Source organism: Aspergillus sydowii, assembly GCF_001890705.1.
Source record: "Aspergillus sydowii CBS 593.65 unplaced genomic scaffold ASPSYscaffold_1, whole genome shotgun sequence".
Classification (NCBI taxonomy): Eukaryota; Fungi; Ascomycota; class Eurotiomycetes; order Eurotiales; family Aspergillaceae; genus Aspergillus; species Aspergillus sydowii.
The window spans coordinates 1,500,699-1,527,187 of NW_024467859.1; the positions used below are offsets into that span (position 1 = coordinate 1,500,699).

General features: G+C 51.4%; 7 protein-coding genes across 7 annotated transcripts; 3 read left to right on the top strand and 4 right to left on the bottom strand.

Annotated features, from left to right (window-relative positions):
* Positions 1-839: 839 nt before the first annotated feature.
* ASPSYDRAFT_139224 (putative choline kinase) lies at positions 840-3,291 on the top strand (the record flags this gene model as incomplete). Its single annotated transcript, XM_040840926.1, has 4 exons — positions 840-1,804; positions 1,884-2,403; positions 2,463-2,606; positions 2,677-3,291. The coding sequence occupies 4 exons, from the start codon at positions 840-842 to the stop codon at positions 3,289-3,291; spliced, it is 2,244 nt and encodes a 747-aa protein (XP_040707605.1).
* Positions 3,292-5,535: 2,244 nt separating this feature from the next.
* ASPSYDRAFT_38458 (uncharacterized protein) lies at positions 5,536-6,205 on the bottom strand. Its single transcript, XM_040845724.1, has one exon. The coding sequence runs from the start codon at positions 6,094-6,096 to the stop codon at positions 5,878-5,880; it is 219 nt and encodes a 72-aa protein (XP_040707606.1). The 5' UTR covers positions 6,097-6,205; the 3' UTR covers positions 5,536-5,877.
* A 4,627-nt stretch (positions 6,206-10,832) lies between these two features.
* ASPSYDRAFT_83844 (putative C6 transcription factor RosA-like) lies at positions 10,833-12,633 on the top strand (the record flags this gene model as incomplete). The annotated part of the gene is made up of 3 exons (XM_040851268.1): positions 10,833-10,942; positions 11,012-11,314; positions 11,370-12,633. 3 exons carry the CDS (start codon positions 10,833-10,835, stop codon positions 12,631-12,633), a joined length of 1,677 nt encoding a protein of 558 aa, XP_040707607.1.
* Positions 12,634-14,583: 1,950 nt separating this feature from the next.
* ASPSYDRAFT_25849 (putative 26S proteasome-associated ubiquitin C-terminal hydrolase) lies at positions 14,584-15,674 on the top strand (the record flags this gene model as incomplete). Its single annotated transcript, XM_040844214.1, has 3 exons — positions 14,584-14,625; positions 14,689-14,783; positions 14,864-15,674. 3 exons carry the CDS (start codon positions 14,584-14,586, stop codon positions 15,672-15,674), a joined length of 948 nt encoding a protein of 315 aa, XP_040707608.1.
* A 652-nt stretch (positions 15,675-16,326) lies between these two features.
* On the bottom strand, positions 16,327-19,425 carry ASPSYDRAFT_83846 (putative importin beta-2 subunit; the record flags this gene model as incomplete). Its single annotated transcript, XM_040851269.1, has 3 exons — positions 16,327-16,428; positions 16,500-19,112; positions 19,324-19,425. The coding sequence occupies 3 exons, from the start codon at positions 19,423-19,425 to the stop codon at positions 16,327-16,329; spliced, it is 2,817 nt and encodes a 938-aa protein (XP_040707609.1).
* A 510-nt stretch (positions 19,426-19,935) lies between these two features.
* ASPSYDRAFT_63580 (SacI domain protein) lies at positions 19,936-23,626 on the bottom strand. The gene is made up of 3 exons (XM_040850240.1): positions 23,103-23,626; positions 22,255-23,015; positions 19,936-22,192 (listed from the first exon to the last, which is right to left on the bottom strand). Exons 1-3 carry the CDS (start codon positions 23,311-23,313, stop codon positions 20,282-20,284), a joined length of 2,883 nt encoding a protein of 960 aa, XP_040707610.1. The 5' UTR covers positions 23,314-23,626; the 3' UTR covers positions 19,936-20,281.
* A 533-nt stretch (positions 23,627-24,159) lies between these two features.
* Positions 24,160-25,815, bottom strand: ASPSYDRAFT_53440 (DUF803 domain membrane protein; the record flags this gene model as incomplete). Its single annotated transcript, XM_040848685.1, has 8 exons — positions 24,160-24,637; positions 24,689-24,980; positions 25,044-25,204; positions 25,271-25,361; positions 25,417-25,507; positions 25,597-25,622; positions 25,679-25,722; positions 25,802-25,815. The coding sequence occupies 8 exons, from the start codon at positions 25,813-25,815 to the stop codon at positions 24,160-24,162; spliced, it is 1,197 nt and encodes a 398-aa protein (XP_040707611.1).
* Positions 25,816-26,489: the final 674 nt, after the last annotated feature.

The following is a 26,489-nucleotide window of genomic DNA, read 5'->3' on the forward strand; positions in this document are numbered from 1 at the left end:
CAGGGCTTTTTAGTTCGCCACCAGTTTTGATCGCCCAACACCGACTTTTGCCAATGCGATAGTGAGATTGTTAATTCCCTGCGCAACTTTCAGCCCTTATCGATGCTGCCCACTACTTGGACCCCTGTATGCACCAGTCACTTCGCATTTCACGGCTCCTTTCAAGCTTTTGTTTCTGGAACCACTGCGGTCCAGGATCTGGCTCGTTGAGGCCCACCCAAATCCCACCGCTGCCTTCGCGATCCCACACTCCTTTCTGGCCCGATTGCTACCTCCCCACCCGGGTACCCCCAGTCTTCGTCCCTTTTTTTCTCTTCTGCTTTTTTCTTAAAACGCCTCATATGCGCCATCGTTTTTCTCTCCCTCTCTCTTTCTCTCTCTTGTCTTGGTCTCCTATTGAACGAGCCAAGGTACATCTCCGCCGCAGCCGATAATCCGTCCGATAGCCAGCTTTGAAAACGTGACCGATTTCCTTCCCCGGATGCGCCTTTCCCTGGATTGGACCGTACTTAATCTTGGTTGATCTTGGTTCTGGAGTGCTTGGAGATGCCGTCCTTCACTGACCACATTACGGGCACGGGCTATGACCTTGATGGTAGGTGTCCTGCCCCAGGCGTTGCTCTCGTCCCTGGATCTTTTTTTTCCCCTTTGTTTTCTTGGCCCTGGCGGCCAATGGCCCAATAGTAGCTGTAGTCCCCTCCGCGGCTCTTGCGCTGGCGTTAGTCTTATGATCTCATCACCCACTTTTCCTGACGACCCCTCGAAAATCCTTGCGCATTCTCCTGTCCGAATCCCGCCTACCCCTCATCTCTCAATGGCATATCTCTCGATGTATATCTATGGATTCTAACCAGCCTTTAAAAGGACCCCACTCAGGTCTCGAGGCTAATCTGCCCTCTCCCGCGCAACGACCCCGGCAAGACCCCACGCCAACCTCCGATGGAAATGCCACCAGGCAACGCCGCGTTTCCACCAGCAAGCCCGCTGTGCGCCAAAACTTGTACCATACGCCCTCCGCCGGCTCCCTAAATAACCAGGCGTCCAACGATTCAGTGACTAGAGAAGATTTCGAGCGGTGGCTGAAGCAGGGCGAGGAGGAATCACGGAATAGCCTTTTCAGCCAGGTGTATGAGTGGCTGGCTCGTGAAAAATCGAAACGCAAACAGTCCTCGAAGAAGCCTAATGGCTCGGTGAATGGCTCTGCGGTTGCCGGTGATAACGAGGGAGACGAAAGTAATACTATTAATAATGGTGACGGTGCTCCGTTGACAAGAACCGCCTCGCAGAGCTCCGACACCGCCCTTGCTCTGGATGGACTGGAGAAAATCCTCCTGCATTATGCTTCTCGCTACGATAGCCGTGCTACATCTACTTGCTCCTCCCGCCGATCTACGCGCCGGCGCAATCCGCTGAAGGGACTGCGGAGGGGCTCCGCTTCAGAGTCGGATTATGAACTCGATCCCGTTACTCCTGCTGTAGATGCAGTTTTGGACAACTCTAAGACTCTGTCTTATACCGGTGGGAGCGTGGAGTGTGAGGATGGAGATGGAGATGCTGCAAATATCAGGCGAGCCAAGGACCGAGAAGCTTGGGTTGTTTTCAAGAGTGAACTCCTCCGCTTGACACACACGCTGGAGTTAAAGGGCTGGCGAAAGCTCCCAATGGAATCGGCCGCTGAGATCGATGTCGTTCGACTTAGCGGCGCCTTGACCAACGCTGTCTACAAGGTTACTCCTCCGCAAAACATCCCCCCGCCTAAAGCTGAGGACGGATCATACACCTTGGTGCCTAGAAGGCCTCCCCCGTAAGTTATGGTCTTTCCTTTTTATATATTATATTATTTTTTCTTTTTTGCCCTTCTCCTGTTCCTAATCTTTCTGCAGGAAACTCTTGCTGCGTATCTATGGTCCACAAGTGGACCATCTCATTGATCGAGAGAAGGAGCTTCAGGTTCTACGACGGCTGTGTCGGAAGAATATTGGACCTAAAGTGCTAGGGACATTCAACAATGGTCGGTTTGAGGAATATCTGGATGCTCGTCCGCTCACGCCAGAGGAGCTTCGTGAGCCGACAACAATGAAGCAGATTGCGAAGCGCATGCGCGAACTCCACGAAGGCATTGAACTGCAGGAAGAGGAGAGAGAAAACGGCCCGAGAGTCTTCCACAACTGGGACAAGTGGGTTGATCGCTGTGAGCAGGTGATTACTTGGCTGGACAAAGAGATCGAGTCTGCACAGAATGAGAGCAAAGCGGCGCGCGAACCCTGGCGCCGGCGCGGTTATGTCTGTGGCGTTCCGTGGCCAAAGTTCCGGAAGGCTATCGACGACTACCGCGAATGGCTGATTACCAACAGTGGTGGATCTCAGGAGATTAAACGACAGCTTGTTTTTGCCCATAATGACGTATGTTTCGAAGCAAGCTGTAGCTTATTATCTACCTTTGCTAACAAAAAACCTTGTAGACGCAATACGGTAACCTGCTGCGTATGGAGCCTAGTCAGCAGTCTCCGCTTCTCCTCCCGGAGAACGAGCATAAGCAACTAGTCGTCATCGACTTCGAGTATGCCTCCGCGAACACGCCTGGACTAGAGTTCGCCAACCACTTTGTGAGTACTCAAGGCGCAACACAATCTGATCTCAGAGGAAACAACTTACTGACTTCCCCATCTCCTGCAGACCGAATGGTGCTATAACTACCTTGATGCCGAGAAGTCCTGGGCCTGCGATAACTTGAGCTACCCTACCCCCGAACAACAACACCAGTTCATCACCGCATACCTCACCCACAGACCTGGGCTAGGCGGCCGTTTCTCCCCGTCAATCACCCCTCTCATGCGCCCCACCTCATGCCCTCTCACAATGACACCCCTCGACCTCAACGCAAGCCCTGAACTCGCCCCGCAGCGCCTGATGGACAACGTCGAACGCACACACCAGGACGCCCTCGAGGCCGAAACCCAGTTCCTCATGCGCCAGACGCGCCTCTGGCGTGTTCTCAACTCCGCGCAGTGGGTGGCTTGGGGTATTGTTCAGGCCAAGGTACCTGGAATGGACGACGACAGCTCCGAGGACGAGGATATCCCGACCCCTACAGCCGCGACGGCACCCACGACCCCCAAACCCCCGGTCGACAGCGACATCGACGAGTCTGATGAATTCGATTACCTTGCATATGCGCAGGACCGGGCTCTATTCTTCTGGGCGGACCTGGTGGCCTTGGGAATTGTCCAGAGGGACCAGCTCCCGCAGGCGTTGCAGGAGGGGATCGAAGGAAGGATGATTGACTATTAACTGGATCGAAAGAGCGTTAACGATTGTCTTTGACTTATTTTTTCTGATTTCTCCCTCCCTTTTCACGTCCCCTTTCATCCTTGAGGTTACTTCCTACCTACCTTCTTACCTACTTAGTATCCATATCTGTCGTTATGTTGCGATACCACACCTGACATGCCATGATTGATGAGCGATGATATCATGTACATACTCGTGAAGAATGGAAATACTCAGCATTTGAAGCCAGCGTGTTCATCGTTACCGAATATGCTACGGTATACTCGTATGATATTTTGATGTAGGCATAGCATGGTACAATAACCCACCTGAGATGATTCAAAGGAACCTCATGAGGCGAGGCCTGGTCCGGTCGAATCCCGACAAGGGGACGACCTTCCGTTTGAGAAGGAGAGCATTTTCCTTCATGGCTCAATCGACGGCTAAACTGCGGTGCAAAGGTTTGATGGTGTCCAGCGCAGGAAAGAGTAGCCTCCATTGAATCTTGGAAGCTACAGTACCTCAGGTTCCCATGCCTTGGTACATTCTCTTCGAAGGAAGATGGACATTGAGCTTCGGGGAAGGAGCGACGAGGTGCCCCTTCCCCGTTCCTCCGGCCAGATGTGCGGTGGCACTTGCCTCCTTCCTTCTCCAGGGATGCATCTCTTCGAACCTACCTGACTCAATAGGGATTGGAAGGTGCCATCCATTCATCTAACGTTACATGGAAGGAAGGCGCAACGACGTATTCATTCCCAAATATCCAAGATTCAAGGGAGGCAGAATCGCTACTTGGTACGTACTTTCCTGGCCCGGGCAGCAACCGTCGTTTCTCCCCTGGGAACCTGTCAACCTGCATTAGAGGCTCTTGGGGTTCGGATTCCCGATGTTGATCGCGCTTTCTATATTTGGATCATACCTGATACCAACTTGTATTGGTGGATTTGTTGGTATCAAGTAGAAGGGAGGGTGCGTGTGGTGGGTGTTTCCGCGGTTTCCCAATATGGAAGGCTCGTATACTCCGCTGAATGCCAAGAACAGTGGACGAGGCCATTGGTTGAACTGGACGTGGTGATCTGGGGGCTGGGCAGTCTGGAGACACTACCGAGCGGCGAGAGTGGCCCCCAGGCTTGGGTGCTTTGACAATCATCTATTTTTCTGCGGAAATTAAAGTGATGAGTTGTGATCAGCGTGATAGGGCAGTGGGTTGAGATGACGAGGGATTTCGGACGTTGTTTGGATTGGTGAGGCCGAAGTCACCTTTAAAATTGGAAAAATATCAAAGGCCAATCTCCGTCAGGAAATCCCTCGGAGTTGTGGTTCCTCCGTTAAATAGTTCAATGTAGCGTGGGAAAATGACGAGCTAATGTGACCAGGATTATCGCGGAATCAACCCACTTCGGGGAGCTTTGACGATGAAGGAGCAATGAGGAGATGAGATATGAGCGCTGGTCGACTGAAGGAATAAGAAGCTCCTGCAAGTCTGCAATGTCCCGACCTCCCTTCCACATCGAGGATAGAGGGACCAGGCCGGCGGGTTGGTCTGGTATGGATCGTTTGATCTGATTGATCGGCAGGCTGGGGAGCCTTGCTGGGAGAATCTATTTTTGTCTCGCTTTTGCCCGAGGTTCGAGATCTGACAGCGCTAGGCTGGATGGAGTTGTTCTTCAGAGCTTTGGTAGATAAGATTTAAGTGAAATTGCAGGCAAGGTGCATGGCAGATGGAGCATGACCCCGAGATGGAGTGTAGCGGAGGTCAGAGAGCTGTTAGCCCGTTAGATGCGTTCATACCTCTCGCCATCTAAGATCAGCAATTGGAGGATGAAAATAGAACAGAAGCACAGAGATCGAGGTGCTTGATATGATGAACTCATGATAGGCTGTTGGCGCGGTTTAAGCTCGTTTCCCTCCATCCAGCGGGGTGTATACGACGTGGAAGGGTGATCGCAAGCCCTCCAACGTTTGAAGTATTCTAACCAACCACCGCGTCTCAATTTTTGAGACGATGACAGCTGCAACAGTGGGTGAAGGGTCATGGAAGACCCGATGCACGGTTACTGACTACAGTTTCCGATAGAGGGTGAAGAAATGACCAAATCGACGATGGGACAACACGTTCTCGAACCACAGAGGAGAATAGTGCCCACTTAGGGTTCCTGAAGCGATCTTAATTTCATTCTTCCTCAATTTTTGAGGGCGTTTTTATCCGATACAAGCGAGGGAGCTAATAATGATGAAGCACAGTAAGGCGATATTTTTAGAAAGCGCCAAGAAAAAGACCAATTCGGAGAGCGATTTTGGGTGCTGACATGGTAATCCAGCTGTTCGAGCATGGCGGGGAGAAGATTCATGATGTGCACGACGAGTGGGGGAATTCTCAAACGGCGATGCGAGAGAAGACGAACTTGATGTGGTGCAGGAGAAACCAAGAATAGAAGCACTGGTTCATGGGGTTGGGATGTTCTTGATTGATTCCTGAATCCTCAATTTCTGGTCCATCCAGTCCGCGCAGGAAGGAAAGACTCCGGACCTCTCTGTCCCTTACAGTTCCAGATGACTTCCTGGCAGACCGCGTGGTGGCAGGCAGCCTGGTGTAACGATAAGCAGTCAGCTCCTCAATTGCATCTTGGTGACGTTCTGATGGCGGCAGCCTGAGCAGCCTGAGCAGCCTGAGCAACCTGAATCAGTGACAAAAGGAAGGCAGATCCGTGCCCGAGAACAGTATCTCAAGCGAGGCAAATAGAGTTGGCAGTGGCCCAGAGAGCCAGAAATTGACAGTCCCCAACAAGCGACGATCGCCGGCAGTCTAACCAGAGTTGGGGCCATCTCGCGAGGTGGAAGCGAGTTCCTTCACGTCAGCCTAGCGTCTCCACTGCTTTGGCACGACCAGCCCTGGGCCTGCTGCAAATCCACGATCTGCCCAGACCCGTTCCAGCCCCCCGACTGGTCAGCAGCTCTCAATGCGGAGAATGGCCCATGGGTGATGATTGGTCCGAGCGGTCGGCACCCTCCGCCAGCTCTAGTCGGGTTAGCGTGGGCTACTTTGGGCGCCAGGCGACGGAAACTTCCTGCGCAACCAAAGGTCGACGCCTGGGTGAATTCTTCGCACCGCTTCTTCTGCGCTTTCAGGGTCTTCTGAGTGGAGGCTTCACGGACTGTCTGTCGGTCTGAACGCTGGCCACTGAGCTGTCCGATGCTTGAAGGTACTTTGGCCGACTTTTTACCGTCGGAGCTGAGCCAGTCCGACCCCGGCCAGATGAGGCTATGATGGACAGGGATTTGCCCTGCGACTGGTCGAGGGTCACATGGTCTGTCTTCGCAGCGGGATTATCCCCTCCAAAGGCAGGCATCTCCTCCCCCTTTCCTTCATCTCAGTCGACGACTCGAGTTGTCGAGTCTGACCCCCGGAAAACGTGGCAGGTCTGCAGCTGTGCAACTTCATGCATGCAGCTATGAATCAGAATGTCTCCTTTTACCAATTTGGCAGTAACCAGCGAGCCCGTCCAAGTGATGGTGCCTTGAGTCTTGACCCTCCGTCTTTGAAGGCGATGCCACTAACCGAACCAGGCAAGGCTTCATCTTTCAGGTGCCTGGTGTTCTTGAACGTGCTTCGAATCCTTGGGCCCGGTCCGCAGCTCCGGATAGGCCTGTTTGGCTTGGGGGACCCGGGAAAGAACAATGCCTCCCTATTCGTCAGGACATGCCCAGTTTGGTTGTCTCATCGGCCATGATCGGTATTGAGGAATGTCGCTGTCGTCTGTACGGAGGACTCCTTGCCGTCGAAGGCTTGAACCGTTTCCCGTCTGGCCCGTGAGAACTGATCTGCTGGTATCCTTCTTTTTCTCTCTTCCGCCCCCAATCGACCTATCCAGTGTCATGAAATGTGCCAAGACTCCCTGTCTTCAATTTCCTATTATGATCATATTTAGCGAGACTAGCATAGATCGGGTTCGTTGATTGTTGTTTGAGGATGTTTCACAATCTCATCTCGCCAAATTGGTTTGTCGGTGACAGCCTTCTCGTCAGGGAGAGAACCGTCATTTTACGAAGCGATAGACCGCCATCTGCGTCGTCCCATTCCTCTCTGCGGCTGAACCTTGCAACACCTTGCAGCCACCCCTCAGCGCAAATGGTTTGTCCGTCACAAAACACAAAGCGAAGGTGCAGACCATGCAAGACGGTCTAATCTGCATGCAATTATATTAGCACATGTGGACCAACCGCGGTGCCGGGCTCATGAAGCCCCGCCTCATCAGGGCCATTTCTCAGCCGCAGAAAACATTGTGAGGACGAGTGAACTGACCACTGACCAGTAATCACTGACACGTTACCACCATTTGCTGGCTTGGCGAGTGGTTAACCTTGTGCCCCTCGCTGTCATTTCGAACGATAGTGAGGGAAAAAATAGCATCACGCTAATGGTCTTAGGCTACCGCACGACCCAATTGAAAGGCTGATTTGGGTCCAACCTAACCAAGACGGGACGAGCAATGGCTTGCCAAGCTGATGCGCATTTTTATTAGGTACGTGCCCAACACCCATGAGGTCATGCCCCGTGTCTTGGCTGGCCTACATGGTTGATGGTTGATTCAATTGGAGTTGCACAAATGCAGCCTGGGAAATGCAAGACTGTTGAATCAGAGCCAACATTAGGAGTATTGGTCCAATAAATAAATGTAAAACGAGGACTTCAACCATAATCCGGGCTGTAGGGAAAGGAATCTCGGTCATTGGCCGTTCCTTTCTGGGACGATTGAATGTTTCAAGGCTAAGCTGTGGCTTCTTGTTTTCTCGGTGAGCGCCATTCCTCCGCAGTTTCGGATAAAAACGGTGCCTGGATCGTGCAGCCAAAGAATGCGCCATTGCTTTTGAGTCTGGACGGCATCCATTTCTTGGGTTGTCTGTCGTCTGAATGGACGGTCCGTAATCTTCAGAGGGGGCAAGTCCTGAGCTCCTCTAGTGCGCTTTAGCCTTTAAGGTTGCGACTTGCGAGCCCACAGGGCCATGAGGTGCTCCACGCCTGAGTGCCCCTCCCAAGATTGCTCAGTCTTCCGCGTGTTTTCTGGTATTTGTGGTATTTTTGATCTCAGTGCACCGGGCACTCAAAGTCAATCACCGAGTCTGCCTTGCCGGGAAAGCTTGAACTCTGCGATACCGGCTGATTGAGATAAGCCGATGATAACTTACTAGCAGCAATAGCTTCTTGGGCTGTCCTACAAGAACAGCATGACGAGGGTATCGGCGCCATTCAAAAGGCACACCAAACTCCGGCGCACGTCAGAGGTCAGAAGCTTCCTTCGCGTAAGATGATCTTACCGGAAATCCTTGGTTGTTTGAACGATCAGCTTGACTAGAAGAGGCAAGATCTGGGATTATCGAGGACTATGGCGGGCTTAAATCGTGAATAGGAGGATTGACAGGGTCTGGCTCCGAGGGGAGACCCCAATTCGGTAACTTAGACGTCAAACTAGACGCTGCTGACTGCTGACAGGCATCGTTCCCTCTCCTTTGCTTTGTGCGCGCCAGGCAGAAAACGAAGACGAGGCAGCATCGAGGCAAGCCGACAAGCAGGGCATGATGGTGACTGTTTCCCCCTGAAGCGTTGCTTCTTGAATGACTCGCGCCGATTTGCAAGGGAGCCTGGGGAGGCGCATCTCAAGACGCCTTGCCCGCAGCCAGAGCCGAGCCAAAAGCTGGCTCGTCATCGTCGGCCGACCCAGCCCGATGAACCAAAAGATCGGAAAGCACCGTTGGGCTTGGTATGGAGACGTCGTTGCTCTTTGCTCTCCCCACCCAAGGTCGCACTGTTGTTTTCTTTTCTTGAAGATTGCTTAACTCGCTCGCCACTTTTCGCTATTCGCCTCCAAACCAATTTCCATTTCCGTTGGGGAGGAGAGTGAGAGTTTCGTCCATCTGTGGTTGATGATTCTCGGCGGAAACAGAGTTGAGAGGATCTGATCCATCAACTGGTCCATGAGCCAAACCAAGGGCAGTTTCATTGGATCGATGGATCCTGCCATTCCTAGCTAGACTGAAGCGACTGGGCTAGCAGCCTGGCTACGGAGTACCTCAGAACCGATGAGGGTTGGAGACCCAGAGTTTCGGCACGGGTTGCTCGTCAAAGAGCTGGCGAACAGGACAAGGACCAGGAGGGCTGCTGTGATACCTCGCTTGCACTGATGGTTACATTTAATGCCTATCACCGTCCTGATTGATGTTTTGTCTATTTCGTGGGAGCAGAAAGGGGTTAAACTCAGATCGGGGCTGAATCCTGACGGCACAAGCAAGAGAGCGTCCCACCCACTTGGGAGCGGGACGAGATAACGTTAAGTGACAGAGAACGACCGTGTCAATCATTATTAATAAGAACTGCTAGTGCGCCCGCTAGAGAATGCCTGCAATGGCACTATCGGGGCTACTCCAGTCGCCATAACAATCATGGAAATTCGAAAAATAAAATACTAAAAGGAATCTGGGGTGAAGAGGCTCAAAACTGGTCTGCTTGACCACGCTCCCTGTGCCCTTGACGTGCCAATCGTCGCCCTCCATCGCGGTCGCATTTCCAGTTCTGTCCCAAGCCTGCGACCAGCCCAGTCCTGCGTCGCCTGCCTGCTCAAGGGCCCTTGATGGAGGGTGACGCCCAGGATGCTGCAGCCTCCCATTGCCGCAATTCTCGGGCTCGTTCTCGTTCATGGATACAATCAGATTGAACCCGCGATCCAGCCTGTCAAGCGGGCCTTTCCAGTTTCCACCGTCCAGCAGTGACTGGGCGTTTTGTGGCGTCTCTCCATCTTCTCCAAAGCCTCCAGCGTCGACTAGTTCCGAGTTTGCTTTTTCCCCTTCTGTTTCTGTTTCTGGGAGGGTGAAATTAAAGTGACTCTCGTTATAATTCCTCTTTTATTTTCTTTTGGGTTAATTTATTTTTTTATTTTATTTATTATTATTATTTATTATTTTTTTATTTTCAATTTAGCTCCCCCTCCACTCCAGCACCCAAACTGCCCCTAACCCCAATAACCTTTTTATTTTCCGTCGATGAGAATGCTGTACTTCGACTTTATTTAATACTCTGCAGTCCTCAGCCCTCACTGTCCTCCACTTCCTGAGTTCCTGCTGCAAATCTCGCTATAAAAATAACTGCTGGCTGCCGTTTTCTCGTATTCCCACGTGCATTCCTCACCACTTGCTTCATCCTGCCTCCTCCCTCTCCGACTCTCCTCTTCCGCCTCCACTCCAAGCTGCCTGAGCTCTGCGGCTCGTGGTTATTTTTGGACGCTGCATTCTTAACCTCGCTCTCGTGGGCCACTGGACCCTCGCTCCAGTCCATGCGCTTCTAAATAAATATCCTCTTCACCCTCCTCTCGGTTCTCGTCCTCCTGCCCTAACAGCAACCTCAACGCCCCTCAGCGTCCCTCTATCTTCTGCATTATTCTACTGTCCTGGGTAGTTGACTCCTATCCTGTCCCTTCCTTCTTATCAACGCGCATTCCTTACCATATACCCTCCTTCCTTCCTTGCCTTACCTCACTTCACCTCACCTCACCCTCCTTATATACATCAAAATGGCTGGTCCTGGCGGTGGTCCCCCTCGCAAGAGCCACACCAAGTCCCGCTACGGTTGCAAGACCTGCAAGCGGCGCCATATTCGTTGCGACGAGACCTTCCCTCAATGGTATGGAGACCCCCCCCCCCTCTCCCCCACGGTGCGAGTTTGCAAGAGGTGTTTTGCTAACCAAAACAGTCGCAACTGTACGAAGCACAACTGCCGTTGTGACTACATGGATGTCGCAACCGTGCATGACGAGTCGACCTCTGTCCGGAAAGTCCCTGACCTTCTCATGTCCGCAGAGATTGAGGTGGAGATCAAGAACTGGCACCTCACCGGATTACCACCGTTCCCTGAACTCATGCACTTCCCGCGCAACTGCTGGAGCAAACTATCACGGACTGACCTCCGTCTTATCCACCACATCATCGGGCTTTCAATCGACCTTCACCGCCGAGGGCTCAGTAGTTGCACTATTTGGGCCCAGAAGATGCCACTGTAAGTATCAGAAGCATCTGTATTTCTATGAGCGGACCATGACTGACCCGTACAGCTTCCTGTCGATTGCCATCTCCAATGACTTTGTGATGAGTTCGATCTTAACACTCTCTGCAGGACATCTCGCTTGGATAACCCGGAATCAGGAAACCAAACAGCTTGCATTCCACCACCGAGGAACCGCTATCCAAGGACTCCAAAACGCAATTGGCGCCTTCTCTAGGGATAACTCCGACGGCATCCTTGCGGCCTCGATCCTGTTATCGTGGCAAGACAGTGAGTGGCCCAGCTGGGCCTCCTTGCAGCAAGGGGTAACAACCGTCCTTGACTCGATGCCTCACATGTGGAAACAGGAGTCCGAGCTTGCTATGTTCTTGGAGAACCAACGATACTTAGCAGGTACAGGCTTTCAATTCCAGGACGAGGATCTCGCTAGTCTCGAGCACACCATAATCACTCTTCAAACCGTTCAGAAGCGGGTCGCGCACAACCACGAGCACTACCGTCGACTCGGAGAACTACTCGATTTTGTGCGCCAGTTCCAGCGTGATATCCCCTTAACTCCCGAGCAGGCCTTCGAACGCATTCAGCCTTTGCGACAATGGCTGTTTTGGCTTCCACCGGCAATGCTGCGGGGTGGCGATGGAGACATCGGCGCCTTGGCTATCCTGGCCCAGTTCTTTGGCGTCAGTGTGGCTCTTGATAGCCTGTTCCCCGATCTAGGAAGCGCCTATTTGGGACCAATGTCCGTGGGTCCCATCGAAGAAATCTACCGCACTATCTACACCCGAAATGCGACAGCTCCATACAACCCTGATGTGCACCTTGCCATGTCCATCATGGATCTCCCTCGACATCTCGCCGCCAGATACCGGGCTCGTCTACAGTGGTCCCCACGGGCCTCTGTTGAGTATTACTCCCCGCCGCCGACAAGTCCGTTCCAACCCATGCAAGACTTCCGTCTAGCAGGATCGTCCTCTCCTTCTTCCGTCTCCGCTTCTTACACACCATATACCCCACCACTCCAGTCTCCCCCGGCGGTGACGATTGCGAGCTCGCCATTTGAAGTTTCCGCGTCGTATGTGACGGCGCCAGGCTCCGCGAGCCTCTACCCCTCTCCTCAACTTCTCTCGGATACCCGCGAGACTCCCTCTGATCCGGCCTATCCACCAGCATACCTAGAAGACATGGTGTGCGCACCCGTTTCTCGGGTAGATGGAGGCCTAGGACTGAGTTCTTTGGAGCTCTACGAGGATCACAACTCCGTCGGCGATTACGGCACTCCAGAGTCTGTTTGGCCTGGAAGTGTTTGCGCGTAATTGTTTCCATTTTTCTTTCCTTATTTTTTATTTTATTTTTTTCCCCCATTTTGGAATTTACAAAAGGCATTCAGGTTGAGCTTGGAATTGCATTGGATTATGGCGATAGAAGGGTTGGGATTGACTTCCCCAGTTGGCATTTTTTGTTTATTTTCTATTCTATACCCGAAAACAGGGTCGAAATCTTACCTTTGGATGAAATGATCTGGCAGAAACGCGACAGAGCAGAACAGAACAGCGGAGGAACTCCGAAACGAAATGAACGGAGAAGACAATGTGCGATATACCCAATTTTTTTTTTTTAACCTGGCGTTAGGCTGGAAATGTGGAAATGATTTTGCATGTCTGGATACTCTCAAAACCACTCAACATTACTGAACATTAACAAATAACGAATAACGACGACTCCCGTCTTTTCTCAAACAGTCCGTTCATTATTATTAGCACTCTAGGTCAAACAGGCTAAAGCAGAAAAATGTGACATCGGAATTATCATGAATTAGTGACTTGATTTGAAGTGAGAGGTCGCTGAACCTTGAAGTTATAAATAGATTAAAGGTCAGACCCTCGAATGGGATCGACGGCCACGTTCCCACAGGGAGGCCTGAAACGAGCTTAATCTGATCGTCGGGTCGCTTCGCCCTAATTGCCCTTTTCTCTTTTCCCTTTTCTATTCGAGCCTTGACAATCGCGGTAGTCATAAAATGATGGGTATGAGTGGGAGGGACGGATAACGCAACAGGAGTTGTGGTCTGAACTGTGAAGATCAAGAGTAGTCGGAAACTACAGGAGTCACCCGTCGTCCTCCTCCACTTGCTTGGCGGGCAAACAGTTGGAGTTAACAGGGTCTTCCCCCTCCACGACACCACCCACCTCAAAGGCTAAGGCCCGAGCAGTCGCGGGGTGAATGATATAGCGATCCCCGAGGCCAGGGTATGATGCGACACCGAGCGCATGGGTGGGATGGATCATGGATGCATAGAAGATAATTATAGAATCCTGGCCAGGATACTGAAGAATTTACGAGGGAGATCAGCGTGTTCCTGCATTTCAGCGATCGGGCATTCTTCTGCTGTTTCGTGTTCGACTGTCAGCGTCAACATACCAACTACGTGCTCGTACAAGTCGCTGTCCAAGATGGTGGAAGTGAGGGGCTGAAACGGCTAACAAACGTGGGAATGAGGGGACACTGGATTTGTCCATTACTATTGGCATTGTTCACCAACCTGCCTGCCTTGCAGCAAAGCAAAGTAAGCGAGTGCCGAAGGGGTAATTCCCTTCCGACGAGATGGGTCGAACACCAGGTTGCCTTGTCGACTCAGTCGGCACGAATAGTTGCAGCCTTCCCCACTGCAAACCCCCGTGCTGCCGAACGAATGAATGTTTCAGGACTCGAAGAGTCATACCTGCCGTCAAAGCTGGTACCGACTCGAGTCATCGGGTTCTGAGAACTTGCAGATGATCCCTTTCACACGGGCCAAGACGAGTAAAGCCAACCTCACAATTCAGTCAAGTCCCACATGGAGCCGGCAGCCGGCAGCCAGACAAATCGAGAAACTGGCACTGGCACTGACACCGTCACCCTCCCTGAAGGATGAACTAATCTGGACAGCTCGAAAATTGGTGGAGACGGTGGGCCGCCCTCCTCATGCCCTCCAGAAATTCAGTCTAACCGTCCTGGGAACCCTCGTATTCGGCATCTGCCGCTATTCCGTATTTAGACACAAGGCTAGCCGGATTAGATTAGCACAGCATAAGCCTTGATGGGGGTTAGCGGGTTTATTTTCCACGGGCTGGGTTTTGGGTTGTTTGGTTAGTTTGCTCACTTTGCAAGGTTTAGGATTTTTGTTTCGCTGACAAACATAGCAAACAGTACCTGCTTCGATCAATGTCATCACATCAACGCAGAAACAATCTTGTGTTCCGAGGTAGCTATCTAAGAGCTATACAATGGCCGACGCAGCTGGTTGGAGCACGATCGAATCAGACGAGGTATTTGCAATATAGCTGACACCGTGAAGTTAAGCTAGATGAGAAGCTAATGTCTTCGTTTAGGGTGTTTTCACCTCTCTCGTCGAGAACCTCGGCGTCAAGGGTGTCCAGTTCGAAGAGCTGATCTCTCTCGATCCCGACACGATACGCTCATTAGGGTACGACATAACTCACTTACACTCTCCATCTCATACAACCCTAGCTTCCGCAGCTAACAAAATACCGCTTCGCCAAACAGAACAGTCTACGGCGTCATCTTCCTCTTCAAATACCTCCGCGCCCCCGCAACCAGCAACACCCAAAGACAAGACGGAGTCCCCGCAACCAACATCCCAGAGAATTTCTTCTTCGCAAACCAGACAATCCAAAACGCCTGCGGCACCCAAGCCATCCTCTCCATCCTCCTAAACCACGACACACCCACCCCCGAAAACCACCAGACCCCAATCTCTCTCGGCCCGGAGCTCTCCTCCTTCAAGGACTTCACGACAGGCTTCCCCTCCGACCTCCGCGGCGAAGCCCTCTCAAACTCCGAAGCAATCCGCACCGCCCACAATGCATTCGCCAAGGCCAGTCCATTTGTCGATGAGACAAGCCGTCCCCAGAATGAAGACGAGGAAGGAGACGTATACCACTTCATCGCGTACACGCCCGTGAACGGGAAGCTGTACGAGCTTGACGGGTTGCAGCCGGCGCCGATCTCGCATGGGCCCTGTGATGCGGAGACATTTCCCGAGAAGGTGATTGGGGTGCTGCAGCGGCGGATTGCGCGGTACCCCGAGACCGAGACGCGGTTTAATCTTATGGCTGTTGTGAAGGATTTGAGGATTCGGGCGGGCGAGGTTGGTGATGTTGAGGCGTTGCGAACCGAGGAGAGGAAGCGGGCTGGATGGGCTTGGGAAAATTCGCTGCGCAGGAGCAATTTTGTGGGCTTTATTGGGGAGGTTCTGAAGGGCGTTGTCGGGGGGAAGGAGGCGGAGGGGGAGGGGGCTATTGATGCGTGGGTGAAGAGGGCCGAGGGGGAGACGGCAAAGAGGTTGAGGCGTTAACTTTGTCTTCTCAGTTCTCACCTTCTTACCCCCTTCTTCTTGTCCAAGATTGGAAGCATGGAATTGTATGATACTCTAGTAGATTGCTAGGACCTCTGCAATCTGCCACCGAGAACGAAATCATGATTTTTTACCTCCAACAACGCAACCGTGCTCTTTAGAGTGACATGACACGACGAAATACTTGTAAAAGACAGAATGAAATTGAAAAGATAAAAAGTCGTGATAAATCCATGAAGCCACCCAACCGTGCCATGCATTGTTGCAAGCAGATAAATGAAATGAAACGAAATGAGATATAGGGGGAAAAGAGGAAAGGAAAGAAACTGCTGTGAAAATCTACCTAATATGCTACCTAGTCTATCTAACGCAGTATACAAATCATCATCATAAGGCGGCCATTACGCGTCGTCTCTCATTCATAGATCGGCAATCATTCCCTCGCTTCCCATCTCTTTTAAAGTGCTTTGCATATAATGACTCCCTGCTGCCTGCTCTTTCTTATACGCACTCAGACCGGACAGCAATGCCATTAAGCAGTAAATAGAAAAAAGAAAGAAAGGAAAATAAATGGAGTAAAAAGCAAGATGATGATTTTATACGCCCTTCGCCAGATCCCATAACAAAAATGCTGCACATAAAATGAATGAATCTAAATCTGATATACAGAGCGGAGCTTCTGCACGACAGGCGGGGGAAGCTGGGTCATGAACGAATCAAAATCGGGTATCATATTTTTGTATCCTTGCAGGACCTGCATTGTCGTTAGTAAAAGAAAGGAAGAATAATTTAAGAATATGATCGGAAACAACGATTTGACAGTACCTGTTGGAATGAACTTTGGATATCCTGGAATTCATCCTGGTGCAGCGACTTGCCCGGAAAAGCAGCAATAGCCTGGAAGTAGCCACCAAGATATGACTCCATAGCTGCCGGATTCCTCATAACAACTTGGTTGAATCCCAGAAAAGCGGACGCCTTTTCTCGTGTGAAATCGATTTTGTTCATGGACTTCAGGAACGTGCCGGCGTACTCTGCCAAGCGCGGCGCAAGCTGGTCTGAGCAGCAGATGCCTAGACGGCCCAGCGCCATGGCGGCGTTCTCGTTGACCGAGTCGATGATCTCCTCGTTATTGATGATGGATAAAAGGCCTTGGTACAGCTTGTCTGCGTACGGGGCGAGCGCCGCCTTCTCATTCACAGCGATCTCGCCACAGGACCAGCATGCATTGTTTAGCACGCTGAAGCCGGTGTGTCGGTCGTCGTCACGGATCAGGTCGAGATCTAGTTGTTTGATGAGAATGGGCACGAGCTCATTTGTGAATTGGTCTAGCTGGGGAAAGATGTTGATAGCACAGTCGCCGAGCAGAGCGTACGATGACTGTCGCACCTCGTAGTTCGGATCTTGCATACAGAAGCAGAGCAGATCGAAAAACCGCGGCTGCGAGTTGGCGACCAGCTCTCCGCTCTTGTTTGGATCGATCGCCTGGATGATCGCGCTCAGCAAGTCCAAGCTGGTAACCAAGAAATCCTTGTCCGGTTCGTCGATGGTATGGTTGTTCACGGAATTCATGTATTCCTGCAGGTTCTCATAGATGATCTTGATGCATCGTTGGAAAAGCGGAGGTGCAAACGGGGCAAATGCGTCGCCGTATGCGGCGGCCACATATCCAAGACATTCTAGCAGCGGGAAGAGTTCTCGGGACTGGTCGGACACCTTATTGTAGCGGTCGATGAGGGCGGGCATGAGAATATCGACCAGTTGAGGCTTAGCCAGTTCGCCCATGACGCACTCGGCCAGGGTCTGCACACAGTCATAGAGGATGTACATGTTGCGGTCCTTGTACTTGCCAAAGCACAGAACGAACTGGCGGAGAATGGGTTCACAGTATGGTATCAAGTTGGCATCCGACTTCTCTTCCAAGCTCGCAAAGGCGGACGCAGCGGCCTCTTGTACCTTCTTGTTTCCGTCAAGCATCCGGCGGAGGATGCCCTCCATCATGGGCTCGAAGAAGCGAGCTCGCTCGGACGGCTCGGCAATGTGAGAAGCCCACTCGGAGTAGCGGCCAAGACACCAGCAGGTGATCTGTCGAACCACAGGTTGCGAGTCATTGAGCAGTGAAATCAGGTATGGAACAAGTTCAGGAAGGTGGGGCGTAACTGCATCCATACAACCATCTGCTACCGCACCAAGAGTCAAAACAGCGGCCTCCCGCTGCACCCATTGTTCGTGACGAAGGGTCTCCTTCAGATAAGGTAGGATGACTTCGAAGATTGGCTCATGGTAGACATTCGAGAAGACGTCCAACGCAGCAGCGGAGCATTTGCGCAGCGTCCACTCATCCTCGGGATCGTCCCCGAATTCAGAGTCCTCAATCTCGCCTTCGCTGAGATCGTCATCCTCTTCCTGTGGTGCTGCTTGCGCATCACCGTTCTGCTGTCCGGCGTTCTTGGTAGTATCTAAGCGACCAGCCTTCGACCTAGCAAACTGTGGTTTCAGATCTTCTTCGCGGTCTTCCACGTCAGCGTCATCACCCTCGCCCGCTAGTCGGATAGCTTCCTCCTCATCGTATACCATGCTCTGCAGTAGCACCGGCACAATCTTTGTCATATGCGGAGCCAAAGGCTGTTGTAGGGCAGCCTGCTCACCCGCAACCAGCCAGAACTCCGCAGCATCCAGGTTCAGTTCCGGATCGATCTGACTCTGCTGTTGCATGATAATATAGTTGACCAGCCCTTCCATATGAGGAACAAGCTTCTCCGGAGCGAAGTCCACAAGCTGCGCAAAGGCCTGACACACTGTACGCTGGACTTCCAACGAAGAGTCGTTAGACAGCTGGAACAGCTGCGACAGAAACACATCCATCTGTGCGAGAAGAGCCTTGGGTCGGTGCGGGAGGAAGATAAGGACAGCCTTCAGCGCCGATTCCCGAATTCGGAAGCTCTCGATAGAGCTGAACGACAGTAGTTTCGGGATGATCACGTCCAGAGGGCACTGCCCGCTGTAATCCCGCTCGAGGATCCGGCGATTATCCTCACAGACCTTGAACAAGGCCGACATTGCGGCTTCCCGAGTCGTTGTAGCTGCATCTCCGGACGAGTTTTCAACCAGGTTCAGCAGCTCATGGAGCACCTCGGGCCACGCCAATAGCCCCGCCTTTGAGATCAACTCCGTTATCACGATACCGGCGGAGTTTCGCACCTGGGCGTTATTGTCCCGGAGGCCGATGAGCGTGGCTGATCGGATATAGGCGAGGGAATCCTGGGGAATTGTGTTGTATGCGATGTGGATCTTCGTCTTCAGGTTCATCGCCGCGGCGAAACGGACCATGTCGTACTCGGCCGCCTGCAAATTCAAGACGGCGGGTTTCTGCGGCGTGCAGAAGAGGTAGGTAATATAGTTGACATAGTCTGGCGATGAGGTCGCTTGTTCTAGCATCTGTCATGGTTGGAGGCGCTCTCACGTCAGTCATGGTATCTCAGAAAAATTTCCAGAGAGAAGAAGGCGCAGGGGCGAAAAAAAAAAAGAAGATACGATCGCAGACGAGGCAAGCTTGGTATGGATGCAGTTGCAATTCGAGATGATACATCCAACCGTCATGTGGAGAAATGTAGAGCGATTTGGATTTAAATACGAATGCGCAACATACCTGTTCGGCCTGCTTCTGGGCGGCACTGTTGTAAGAATTCAATGAATCCCTGAGGCAGTAGGCCAGCTGCCCCAGTGGCTCCTCCTGAGGCTGCCACTCCATGGTAAAAAAATATAAAAGAAGAAGCGGATTCAACCGGTAACAATTGAATCCAAATACTGGGAAAGAGACGCAAAATTAAGGAAGAGAAGGAGGGGAGGGGAGAGAGTAGCTCGCAGGAGATGGGAGGAGTGGTGGTGTACGGTGCAATTGTGTAGGCCCAGAAACCCCGCTGTGGTGGGAACTTTCAGTTGGCTCCAACCCTTCCCCAGAACCAACCAACAACCCAATATGCTTCAGCACGCTTTGGGACAGGCTTGGATATTAAGCCAATCTAAATATTGAATGGTACGGAATAAACAGATAGTTAACAAAAAGGTCTCTCGTCAGCAGATGCAGTGCAAATCTCCCAGCCAGTCTGGTATTAGAGAAAAGTAAGAATGTTCGGCGTTGTAAACCAATACAAGATTACACAAATTACAGCAAAGACCAAGTCAGACTTTTAGGACAGATTCTGGAGTCAGCACAAGGCCAGGCAATTATTCCTAAATTTGGCGGAGACCCCATGTCTGTCGCATTATTAAAAATAAGTATCCATTCTTCTTATCTATCCTCCTCTGTCATGGATTCGAGATACTCCAAGGCACCCTCTTTGTTTAGCCAGTACGGCCAATACAGTAACAAAACACCCTGTAGGCCAATTCCGGTGGCATGGGTTCCAATCCAAATTAATCGCAGCACCAGATGTCCTTAAGAGGCTCGCCGAATTATCGAAATGATAATGGTAGTGGCATTCATGCGCGGTTAAACTCCGTATGTACAAGTCTCGTATATCAGCCTATATAACCCCAACTCCCTCGACCTCCAAAGACCCCGTTACCTTTATTATTATGCATCCACAAATGGCAAGTATCCAAGCTTAAGCCCAGACCATCTTCTTAATGTCGTGCACCAAATACTCCAAAAGGCCCGTTCGCTTCTTCGCCTCAGCCAGTGAGATGATCTCAGACGATTCTATAACAGAACGTCGCGGCTCCGCATCCGTCTGCGTTGTCGTCTCGCCGGCCCTCATGGCCCGCTCGATTTCCTCACAGATAGTCCGAACCCAGTCTGTTTCGCTCACTGTTACGCTGTTTCTGCGCTGTGTTTGAGTAACCGAATTCGACAGCGGAAGAGCCTTGAATGCCATAACGCGTGTTTTCGCTCGCTGCGAACCCGTAAACCACGAGGCCATGTCCCACTGATTGTCCAGTGCTTTCGGGTCGACCTCGCTCTGGAGAGAGCGTGTGTTTACTCGGAGAGCGTTATTGTCGCCCTCACTAAACTCAATTACTAGGCCGACATTGCGTTGCTCGTCGGATTGTGCGTCTGTTAGAGTTGATGTTATGTATGTGCCGTAGTTCATACGTGAGATTGAGCGCAGGTCGATCCGCTCGAACGACAGTACCTTGTCTATATTCCAATCAAAGCGGCAGCTGTAGACGGCCGCATCAGTGAGAAGTAGGACTGATTCTTCGAACGGCAATGTTCTAAGTGTATTTGGCTGCCGGGGTGTCAACATGGTCCACCCGCCTAGGAACTCCTCGGACTGGTCACTGATAACAATGCGACAGCTTGTGTCAATGGCGTTTTGTCGGAGTTTCTGAACCGAAATACCGGGATCTGCTGTTTGTAACTCCGTTGCAAATTCTTGGAATACTTGGGTCGAGACATTGCCCAAGAGGTAGTCAATGCATGCCTGGGAGAAGTAATCGTTGACAATATTGTTAAAGTACCGAGATAGCGTCAGCCCAAAGTCATTCAGAGCTCCACGATAGTCTCGTTTCCTGGTCCTCGTATAATCGCCCTTCAGCGCCGCCGTTGAAGAATACTGCTTAGAAATAGCATCTCCGTTATCCGCCCACAGAATGTTAAACCACCCGGTAGAGGAGTCACCACCGAGATCAATATCGATTCCCTCCTCCTTCAACTCGTGCTCTAAAGCCCATTGTGCAAAGGCGCACTGTGCGACACCTGTTCGGTCAAGGCAGTCCATGCAGTTGGTCCGCACGATCCCTAGCTGGTTCTGAAGAACGGTGCCGTTGTTTACGACTATACCTTTGAACTCGCCCAGGGTATCTGAGAGTCTGTTCACAAGACGGCTCACGTTCTCGAATTTCATACCCCGGCATTCATTGTGGAAATCAAACCATTCGAATCCAAGCGGGGTGCCGTCAATGCCGCCGGACTTATTCAGTTCTTCAGCATATTTCTCGTACTGCTCCCCGATTTTCACCTCAGGAGGGCGTTTGTCGATGAGAGAAACGGCTTGTATCTTTCCATAACGTCGACTTACAGTACGGAAATGCCGCTCAAATGCAAGTTGATTCGTTTCAGTCGAATGATGGAGAACAGGAACCGGCTTGAAGGAGTACGGTGACTGCGAGAAGTATAACGGAATTGAACCTCGTAACTGAAGGTAAGAGTAGACGTTATGGGAAGAATCCCAATCTGGTACCGAGAGAATCTGTTCCGTCTCCACGGTGTTGGCGGTATTGCCGCCGTCGTCTACTCCACGACGCAGATATCGCAGACCTGGACGTTTGACTGACCGGCGGGAGACCAAAGTAAGCAAGAAATCTCGTTTTTTACCATCTGCGTGTATTTCCTGCGCTTCTTTCTCGCCCAAAATGCATGCCTCCGCAGGCTCTGCCTTAGAAGAAGCTGTGGGGTCTGACTTTGTGGCCACTGTGAATTCACTTTGGCCGACAAATCCCTGTATAAGAGGTAAGACCACATGATTTGCACCTGCTGTCACGAATGGAGCCATAAGGTTCTGATTCCAGAAGTACTGTAGAAACCATGCATTAGATCGTATGTACCAAAAGAAAGGGGGGGCATCCCTTCACACACCAGTTCATCCGCATACTTGTACAGCGGTAGATGCCCATTCGAAGCCGGCGGTTGCATGCTAACCGGCCTCGTGAGGTCGTAATCGTACGAGAAAAAGAAGTTGCGTGACGAGAAGATTAACTTCGTATACCGCAGCAATTTCGGTAGCAACTCAATCGGTTTGGTCGCCGTAGGCGGCTCCAGGTTTACTTCGTCCTCCGATGATGGCATCCCGTCATCATTCGCAGATGTAGGAGTAGACTCCGTATTCGCAGCAGCCGATGATTTCGCCGCCACAGGTTCACCCCCTTTAAATTCCACCAGCGGTATACCCACAGCATCATTAGTATTCAACTCCGCAGTACCGAGCCCAGGCAACCCCATCGCCTTACGCGACAGCCAGTTCGCCGCAAAGCGGCCGAACCGTAGCCTCTTACCAATCATGTTCTCCGTGATATTGCTGCTGATGCTGTCGGTCCCAGCTGGACGCGCCTCCCGGACTGGGGAGACTGGTGCTGTGTTGACTTCGGTGTCTGCACCATCGCTCTCTGCTTCGGATACGTCTGCATCCTCGGATGCTGTGTCGCTGTCGTCATTCTCTTCTTCGCCTTGCAGGATGCTCTCCTTTGCTTGAGATATCGCGCGACTGGCATCTTCGTGAGAAGATGTGGGGATTACGGCGACATTCGCGATGGTATAGATCGGCTTGCCTTGGATTTGGGCAACTTGATGGCGCTGCGTGATCGTGATGAGGAACGAGTATGACGCAACGGATAGAAGGCCTGCAAATCAATAAATTAGAGTCTACAACGCGATTGATTGCTTCCCTGCAGTCATCTAGCTGCAGCGGTCGATGGGTGTCTGCTTACCAACAATGCCATAGCTTTCCAAGGCCGTGAAATCTTTCCTCTCACTTAGGTCTGGTGCGGGGCTTAGGAGGGACGAGATGCGATTCGTTTTGTAGTCAATGCGAATCGACGAGTCGCTATTGCCATTGTAGCGCAGGCCGTTCCCCGGGGATTGTAGGATGAGTCCATCGACTGCTGCGATGATGACTACTTTTCGTAGCAGGCTAGGCATGTTGTCTGCATTCCACTGAGCAGCTCAGTGGTTGCTGCCTCGATGGGAATTTCGCTTAGGTGGGGGGTAGGCGGCTCTGGGCTGTCAGGTTAATATTTAATCATGTAAAATAACGATCATATATAGTCATCGATATATTTGTATACATTGCTGCCGTGCCCAGGAGATGTTGGGCTCAAACTTGGAAATGATCGTAACGGGCCGGGCTGTTTGCAAGTTCACATGAGGCCCGACTTGTGTCATTCCCCCACTCGGCTCCTGATCCTTCTGCAGGAAATCAGAGATCAGGTTACGGATATAGTCAGTCTTCCTACTGCCCATGGCCAAGGCCCCTATCACAATTAAATCTCAAGAATTATCGGCTGGATCTTAAAGATCTTCGTTTATCCCGTTAAAACCAAAACAACCCACGGCACGCTGTTACCTATGACGTAGGCCCCAGAGAACATAGGCAAAACTTCGCTTGGAATCTATTTCAAAATTGACTGTAATGCATAGGTATATACAATTCAAATCCTTACCGCAAGCACTAACGCCTGCGTTTTTGCCCAATCAATGGTAAAGTCATACCAAACAACATATCGCAATATTCCGGCCAAAAAGGCGTAACTCGGCCGCTATCCTGGATTCAGGTCATAAGTTTCTTCCTGCCATGGCGAGAAGATAAAAGTACATAGTCTCCAGTCCGACACAATCAATAAGCATCGGTTGTGACGGCGGATATAGAGAACTGAAACAGGAGTATGGAAAACGAACACAATAAAAACAAAGAGATGGCGTAATAACCTGTCGTAAATAAGCTAGCACAGCCAGCAAGACAGCTGTGAAATCGTGGGTCGTAGTCTACTATTGATCGTCGTGTTTCTTCCGTTGCTGCGACGTGTGATCTACCTCCTGGCTTTTGTGGGTAGGGCCCGGCTCCCCGTCACTCTCCTCGGCCAGTTCCGATAAGCCAATATTTTGATTCTCGACATCGTAAGAGTGGATGAGTCCTTCACGATCGCCATGGCCGTTCAGGAATGCGATGCTGGATGAGCTGCGGCGGTGCGGTTCGTGGCTTCTACGCGCCTGCATTGATCGGCGCGTTTGGAACCCTGCAATACCATCTGTGGGAACCCCTTCTTCATCAAACTTCGAGTTGAGCAGTTGTCCGTCTGGGTCATGTCGCGAGATGTTCAAGAGATATACTCCGGAGAATATAATAAGGAAGCCGCAGAGTAGCGAAATGGTGTTGACGGCATCGGTTGTGTTAAAACCTTTAAACAGGATGAAGGAGGCGCAGAGCGTGGCGGTCGTAAACGTAACATAATACAAGGGGTTGACACTGTGGAGTCTGTTAGCTAGATCTATTTAATTCTTGAGCAGAGCTACCCACATCGAGGTCGAGAACTCGTTCAAGGCTTTGTTGAAATAGTTCATCTGTGTGAGAATGCAGAAAACTGTGACAATGAGGAAAACATATGTTGACGCATGACTGAACTGGTTGTGACCCCCTAGCGTGAGTTTCAACGCGATTCCGAAAGCCTTTACGGACATAACGGAGACTGAGCCAACGGTGGAGCAGATCGAAATGTAAATTAGAGGATTCCTCTTCCCATACAATGGTGCGACTCGGTAGATCATCAAGGTGGCAAAGATAGCGACGGCAAGGCAATAGACCAAAAAGCCTAGAATCAAGGAAGCAAAGAGTTAGAATTCCAATTCGTGATATATCCGGCTCTGAGGCGTACCAGGTTGAAGTGCATAGTGCAGAATCTCATCAATCGTTTCGACTGGCTGGTCCGGTGGCGCATGTAAAACAATGACGACTGAGCCCAGTAAACACATGGCACAGCCCAGCTTCCCCAGGACACCAAGTCTTTCTTTAAGGAAATAGGATCCTAGAACAGCGCTTCAAGGAGTTAGCCATTCGCCCGGTCACTCGAATCAGTAGGACAAGTAAGTAACCGCAACTCACCCAATTAGGACACTTAGCGCACCCAACGGTGTAACCAAAATAGCGGGCGCGAATGCATATGCGGCGAAGTTGGCGGCTTCTCCGATAGCCACTGTGGCCTTGTTAGATTTCCGTTTTCGGTTCAACAGCAATTATTGTTTCCATACAGATACTGACTCCGGCCCACCACGTCGGACTTTTCAAGTATGAAAACCCTTCTCCTTCAAAACCATGTCGTTCTGTCGCATGATTCAAACCCTGTGCGGAATTAGTGAGCCATTTCTCTTGACCGAACGTAGGCATTGATAGTCGGAGGAAAGGAAGGGCGGGATCCAGTATATACGCACTATTTTCGTAATGACAAAACTTGTGCCTGGAGACTGGTCAATGGTGTGCGCAAGTAATGGAATGGAGAAGGTAGAGCCATACCAATAGCCATCGTGGATACAATGGCCAGTAAAAGGCCGATATACCTGTTGTCCGAATCATCCGGTTAGAATGCGGTCGCCTAACGCAGGGATTGAGCAGGAAGAGGCGATGCGACGGGCGTACTTTTCTGAAATCATGTTTGCTGTACACAAGGAGCGATTGCTCCTCCTGGTAAAAGCGCTCCAACTCTAGCAGTGATTCAAACGAAGGAAGTCAAAAGCGTCGTGAGCGATCGCAAGGGAGATAGTGAGCGGGCCTGGTCGGCGAGTTGTCGAGGACCCAGAATGCACCAACACAAAACACAGGAATATCGGTCGGAATGAAGACGGAGGGTCGCGAAACAAGGGCAGCTGTCGAAAAGAATGGAGCGGCTGAAGACCCTGCAGCCTGGAGAATGGGACAGATGGCGGATGGCGAGCGCTGGGAATTATTGATTAGAGGATCGATCTCGATGGAGGTCGATTCGGAGGCTGGCTGCGGCCGGCCTGTTGCTGCTGCACTCGTGCGGTGGGGTTTGCTGGGGACTGGATCTGGACGCGTAAGTGGCCCAAGCGAACGAAGCGGCAAACCAAGTATGTCACTGGCGATCAGAAGCGTTACAGACAACGAAGGTTGGGATTTAGGAATAACGGGTGCGATTGGAAGACGATAGAGGGAGCAGTTGAAAGAAGGACAAACGAGTGAACAAGGGCCGAATGAAGGGCGTGTGAAGGGCAGGTTTCAGAAGCCAAAAGTCATCTGGCAAACTGGAGGGTCGCACGACTAATAAGTAACAAGGCCGTTCTCGATGCCGACGCAAGCCAGGAGCAGG